This window comes from Mastomys coucha, unplaced genomic scaffold, assembly GCF_008632895.1.
Source record: "Mastomys coucha isolate ucsf_1 unplaced genomic scaffold, UCSF_Mcou_1 pScaffold6, whole genome shotgun sequence".
Taxonomy (NCBI): Eukaryota; Metazoa; Chordata; class Mammalia; order Rodentia; family Muridae; genus Mastomys; species Mastomys coucha.
Genome location: NW_022196912.1, coordinates 91,837,102 through 91,843,934, shown reverse-complemented (window position 1 = coordinate 91,843,934; position 6,833 = coordinate 91,837,102). Strand labels below are relative to the sequence as shown.

Genomic DNA, 6,833 nt, shown 5'->3' with positions numbered 1-6,833 from the left:
CTCTCTCTCTCTCTCTCTCTCTCTTTCTCTCTCTCTTCTCTCTCGCACAGCCGTTGCTTTTTAAAGACCAAATAGACTAGACTTGCTCTCCCCTAATACTAGTTCTTAAGATCAAGCAATTTTCTGAACCCCAGAGAGGATTGATTTTTCTCTCTAGTGCTAACACATTTGGCAGCAGTAAACTGGGTCTCTAGAGAGAACAATTCATTCTTGGGTACCCTTTGTGTACAGAAATATTTACTAATCCGAGAACCCACCCTAGCAATTTAGATCCAAAGAAAACTTTACAGGAACCTCCTCCAAATAATTTTGGAACTTGGATTTCTTTTTTAATGATAATTTATTTGTCTACTCTGAAGAGCTGAACAATGAATGGGGTCAGCGGGTGTTTTCCTGGTTTAAGAGGTGGGAGGGCGTGACATAAGTCAGTGTTGTGGGGAGGCCAAATGGCAATGAGTTAATTCGGCAATACACCGGAGTGTTGGTGAAGGGTAGGACGTTCCAATCCAGACCCCCCGATGAAGGCCTTCCAACTAGGGGTAAGCCCGGGTGAGGACCTGACACTCAAGAGCTGGGCCAGGCCGCTGAAGGGGGCAACCCAGGTAGGGCGGAGTGATTAAGATCAGGCTTGGGATGGGATTCGAGGAGAAGCGATGGGACCAGGAAGTCAAGGTTGGGGATGTGGGCTGGGTGGGCGCTCATTCCAGCTCCGCCTCTCAGATCGTGGGCGGAAAGATGCAGACGCATCCCTTCCCAACCCTGCCCGGGTCCGGGCACCCCAGGGCTTGAGAGCAGAGCTGGGACCCCGCCCCGGACGGCCGCGGGGTCCCCGCCGCTCCCCTCCCGCGCTCCCGCTGCAGCGGCGGCGCAGGGGACCGGCGGAGGGCCGGGCAGGGCGGCAGCCGCAGCTGTCCCCTCCCACCTCCCGCCAGCGCGAGCTTCCCCGCGCCGCGCTCCCGCCGCAGCCGCGCTTCCCCGCGCCAGCGAGCCAGCGAGCGAGCGGGCGAGGCAGCGCGGGGGCCGGGCCGCTTCCTCCTCGCCACCGCGGCGTCCTGGGGCGGGCTCCGGCCGCGATGGCAGAGGCTGAGCGGGGCTGAGCCCGCAGCCGCCCGCAGCCCTCAGGCCCCCTCGAGTCCCTGCCATGGCGAAACAGTACGATGTGCTGTTCCGGCTACTGCTGATCGGGGACTCCGGGGTGGGCAAGACATGCCTGCTGTGCCGCTTCACCGACAACGAGTTCCACTCCTCGCATATCTCCACCATCGGTAAGGGGCGGTGGCCCGGGGGGCGCCCTATTCTCCCCTCCCAGTGGTTGCTTCTTCATCCCCAGCCTGGAAGGGATTGTGCGCTCCGTCAAGGTAGAGGCGGTGGCGCGGGAGGCCAGGGATAGGGAGGACATTCACCTAGGGGTGAGAGGTCCTCCGACTGGGGCCCAGAGCCTGGGTTCCTACAGGTGAGGGTTATGTGTTGCCTACAGTCAAGGTCTAGAGGTAGGAGTTGTGCCTTCTGGCAGGGGAGCCTTCCGATCCAAGATGAGAAAACAGGCGGTGTAGGCCAGAGTGCCTTGAGCCGGGGCATTGAGATTCACAGCCAGTGAAGTGATAGACCCACAGCTCCTGATGAAGGGGAGGAGAATGGAATCGAAGTGAGGACCAGTCAATAAGTCACTGAAGCACCCTTAGTTTTAGGGTGAGTCGGTGTGGAGCCAGGATAGGAGTGGATAGAGACAGACACTGGTCAAAGACACCGAGTTTCCAGGGGAATAGTGAAGGGAAAGCCACAAGGTGGGACACCCGGAGGAGGACAGGATACCATAGTGCAAGAAGGGGGTTGGGGTGGGCAGCGACTGTTCGAAGGAGGCTGGGAAGATTGGAAATGTTCACGCAGAGCAAGGGTCAGCAAGTAGGCAGGACCTACATTAGACCGGGACAAAGGCCTGGTGGTACCCTGGCAGGGCCATTGAGAGTCACTCTGAGAGTAACTCAGGGGTCTCTCCTTCATGGGCAGGGGAAGGTCCTCTCTTCCAGGAAGTCTGACTTGAGGGCATTCCACCCTTATCCGACACCAAGGTACCAGACTTGGTCAACTGTGGAGTATCCTTCTCATGACTCCTGACAGAAACAACCTGCTGGCTGCCTGGTCAATCAGTAGGAATCCTCTCCTAGAAGGCCCTGCTGCTCTCCTCGAGAGCTTCCTCTTAAGGCTTTCTTCTTCCCTTCACACTCCTCCCCCCAACACGCACTCCCTGCCAAGAGAGAAGAAGGTGAGGGTAGTTATAGCCTGGAGAAGCAGAGCCTTGTTGTTGAAGCAGGCATTGTCAAGCAGACCTAAAAGACCTGCCTTTGGGAAGACCTGTAAACTTCTGGGCTTTAGTGTCTCCCTGTCTGGTGAATGGATGTAATATAGAGACCCTCCTGAGGTACAGATCAAATGAACGAATGCTTGTACAGTATTTAGCATGTATGTGACTCTGGCTGAGTGCTGGTGTCCCTCAAGTTAAGCTCCTATGGTCTCCTTGTGTGCTTTGCTCTCCTCAAGTCAGAGCCAGAGAACAAAACTTGTCCATATTCCTCCAGAACGCTAAGGCCAACTCCTAAGGGATCCAGGAGCTAGGGTTGGGCCACTGTTTGAATAAGAAACGTTGTGGAGAGATTAGAAGGGGATGGATACTGAGAGAGGGCTGCCTGCCTCTCTAGAGATGAGACAGGTGTTGGGGAAAGTCATGGGAGCGAGCAGGGAGGGGCTGAGGAGCCATATGGGATATGAGAGAGTTTGCAGGCCTGGGGACAAAGGGCAACAGGTTACTCCTATGGAAACTTGTCCTGATTATCCTTGACAATGGTCTGAGGCCCCGAGCTGTTGAGCTATCTGCAATGAGTCAAGGGGTTGGGGGGGGGGCATGGTATATGCCTGGATTTTTGCCTGAAGAGCAGTAGTTTGCACCCTGGAGTCATGGGTACAAGTCCTAGGAGTGACCTGGACTTCTCCCTCCAAGGGTTTTTTACTGGTTCCCATCACTTCGGAAGACCTCAGGACTCCCCCAGAGACATACTCCCCCGCCTCTTCCATAGAAAGAATGAGGGAAGTAACATCTGTTTCTGAAATACCAAATGACCCTGCAGAGGCTGTACTTTCCTTGAAAGAGAACCATCCCTCACCCCACACCTTCAGCCACTAGCCCTCCTTGTCTTCCTGCCATCTTCCTCCAGCTAGCAGAATGCTAGACAGAGTGCAGGGACTTCCCTGGAAACCCTCTGGAGCTCACTGCGTCAGGAGCAGTGGTAAAGAGTTGCGTGGTCTGCTTCTATGTACCCCCATGGCAGCTCTGGCATATCAGCCTAAAACCTATTCCTCGAGTTTGTTCTCGGCCATCAGAAGGTGGCCACGCACACCCCTTTCCACCTGGTGCACTGACTCCTCAGGGTTCCGAAGTCCACGGAAGACAAAGGAACATGTCATCCTTCACTCCAGCCCTTCAACTCTCCCCCCTCCCCCAGGTTTCTTAAGTGCTTTCTTATTTAAAGCTTAAGGAGGCCCCGAAGTCCTCCCCATCTTGGCCATGTTTTCCAGCATTAACTACAATGGAAGGGAAAGAGCTGATGGTCCAGAGAGGCTTTCTCCTTCTGTGATTTGGAAAGTTTCCCAAGGAAGGGGCAGCCAGGAGGTGAATCAAAAAGCCAGGGAAATGGGGGCTGCCAGGTCAGAGTCATAATTTCTCCATTAAGAAGATGTGTGTGCTTGGCAGAGTCCATGTCAGAGGTTGATCAGACATCTTCCCTCATCTGTTTTGTTTTCTTATGAATGGAGAAAAAAAACTGAGGCCATTTGCTAATTACTGCCAAAGCGAGAGTTCAGAGTCTTGGCTCATACTGATGTCACCTTTGGCTGCTTCTTTTATACTGACTGTCTATTCTATGTAAGAGCCCAAATATTCCATGAAAGAGCCAGCCAGGGGGACTGAGGCACTCATGTCCTCGCCAACTGTCAACCCTGAAGCTGGTACCACCGGTACTCGCTCTCCTCTCCGTGCAGGTGAGCTGCCAGGTGAGAGCTGGTGGGGGAATGGGATGGCCAGAACCGTAATGTTCCTGCAGTTTCCTGATAAGGCCATCATATCTGTTAGTGTAATGAAGTATTCCCATAAAGGACTGTGGTAGGCATTCTAGTGACATTAAATGCACCCTTCCCTGCTCATCTAGTTGAAACAAGGCACGAGCAATAAGAGTTATTGCCAAAACAATAACGTATCTGCAAATGCTTGGTAAAGCACCCTTTAAATGGAAAGGATTGACTACAGCTGTACGCTGCTCCCAGCACAGGTCTCAAAGTCTTATATGTGCCTGAGGCAGCCAATGAGAGGTGATGCTGCTAATGGGGTTAGAAAGGGAGAGCGGTCCCTGTGGATTCCAGCAGGCAGGGAAGGCTGAAGCTGGGCGCTGCCGCTGCCGTGTGGGTTGCCCGTGGGTGGGTTCCCGCAATGGAAGGGAGCAGACGGAACAAGGAGAGCACAGAGAACGGAGGTGAGAAGTGAGTGGGAGCCCACGGGACTCCGGGCAGTCTGGTTGCAGCAGATTTTAGGACAGAGAACATTCCTCTGTTTGGCGCTGTCTCCTAAACTCTAAGTAATCTGAGGGTGGGGCCTACTCACATGCCTTTTAGTTTTTATGGGTGGTAGTGCAAGGCCAGGCACCATCTCACCACCAGTGAGATAGTAAATGTAAGGACCAGGTAGCCGTCATGGGCCTGGCTATGGCTTGACTAGCAATAGGAGAAAGGCACTGTTTTTTTAAAAATGAGGGACAGATGTTAGCCAGAGAAGGAGGTGAAGACTTTGAAGGCCCGTCCAGGGCGTGCTGCTATACCTTAGGAGGAACCCCCTACTCAGCTCCTTTCTACTCCTCTGGAACCAAACAGCTGCCTGCACTGTCACTTTTGTGATTTGGTTTCCGCTCTTGACACCAGAAGTGACTCACACCATCAGGCCTGCACTTCTGAAAAAGTAAAGCGTATCATGTGACCAGTGCTGGCTGTCTGGTCAGGCAGACAGGAGACTTCTGTGGATATTTGTGATCACGCATCTTCTTTATGGTGGCCAGACTGGGGTGTAATGCTAGCTTGAGGGGATTTCCCAGGGGTTGGTTTCTGCCCGCCCATCCTTGGTCCTCTCTAGTAGGCTCACCTGGTTCCCTGGGCCTTCTGTTTGAAAAGCCTCCCCCAGGCTTCTTTCCTTCAGAGTGAGGAGGGGCTGGGTGGCCTCTTTCTGGCTAGACTGGTCTGGCTGCTGCAGCTTAGACTCTGGCTGTGGCTGTTTTCTCTCGCCTTAAGTTCAACTGGAACTGGATCTGACTGCCTGAGGCAGGTGTTTGTGGTGACTTGGGGCGGGCAGATGGGGGTCAGAAGAACCAGGAGAGCTCCCCCTGAGCCTGGACCTAAGTGATCTGGCGGACAATGGGCAAATGTTTGGGTACTGTGACCCCAGGGTCCATGTCCACGGGGTTTTTTGCAGGTTTCTAGACTGAGGAGCTGGATACAAATACAATCCGAGACACAGTGAGGCTCAGGGCTCAGTCTCTAGGCTGCATGGCTTAATCAGACTTTTGCAGATCTAGGCCAACCTGAGACCCATTTCCCCCTACTCTGCTCTTCTAGGTCTCATATAAAGGAAAGGAAGATTAAAAAGCCCTGGGTAGAATGGAAAGAACCCAGCCAATGACCTGCACATTCCATCCCTGAATCCTTCAAACACCCACTTGATCTCTGTGCTTAGTTCTCCAGTTCCAAATAAAAGACAGCGACAGAGCCTTCCTTAATGGCTGCTAGGAAGATTATTGAGGTTAATAGATCCAACACAGTTGGGAGAGTTCTCCATAAAACACTGCTGTCACTCTTATTATTCTTAGCTCATAAGAATGTTATGGAGGTGAGTAAATGGTCAGTGATGTGCTATGATGTCATCCTGCCCATCACCTGAAGACTCATCATATGGATGCTATTTTGGGTGGGGGATGTACATACTGGTACCCATGCAGGCCAGAGGTCAACCTTGGATGTCAATCCTCAGAGCGGCCTGCCCACCTTGGTTTTTGAGACAACTCTCTCTCACTGGGGTCTGAGGCTCACCGATTCAGCTAGGCCTGCTAGCCCGGGAGCTCTGGGAGCTGTCTGGCTCTGCCCTGTCAGCACTGGGATTACTGCCTCACCTGGCCTTTTGCCCGGATGCTGGAGATTCAGGTCTGCATGCTTGTGTGGCATATGCTTTACCAACTGAATTATCTCCCTGGCTCTATCTGGCCACTGGTTATTGAACAACATGAGGCCAGTATATGTCAGATACTAAGCTAGGGCAGTGCTAAATGAATGGGGAGAAATCAGGAAGCTGTCTGACGTGCCAAGGGTGTGGGGCCAGTTTTTTGTATTTTGTTTTGTTTAACCTCTGCTCCACGTCTCCCAGCTCTGGTGCTGGCAGTGTCTTTGAAGGAAGAGTGTTAGTAAGGAGGTACAACAGAGTTGGGTAGCCCAGGAGAGTGAAGGCAGCTGGGGCCCCTACCAGGAGTCACTCTCTCTCAGCCATCGATTTCTCCATCTCGTTCCTTCCTCCTCTTGACACAGGCACAGATTCAGCCTCCTACCTTTTCCCCAAGGATGCCATCCCTGGAAGAGAACAGCTGAAACCTGCAGGCCTTGCTGATCTGCACGTCTGCATCACACTCACAGATCCGCTGGCTTTGAGCACCCTGTTTCTCCCCTGCCTCCCCACACTCACTGGTTCTTCCTCTTCCTCCTCCTCCCCCTGCACAGACAATTTGGAAATGAGGTTTACAATGTGGAAGTCG

General features: G+C 53.2%; 1 protein-coding gene across 1 annotated transcript in view; it reads left to right on the top strand.

The window, feature by feature from the left end:
* Positions 1-765: 765 nt before the first annotated feature.
* Rab15 (RAB15, member RAS oncogene family) overlaps positions 766-6,833 on the top strand; it is a 32,237-nt gene continuing 26,169 nt past the window's right edge. The window contains exon 1 of the mRNA XM_031357670.1: positions 766-1,265. Within this exon, the coding sequence (XP_031213530.1) occupies positions 1,142-1,265 (124 nt within the window). The 5' untranslated portion in view covers positions 766-1,141. The remainder of the gene's footprint in view (positions 1,266-6,833) is intronic.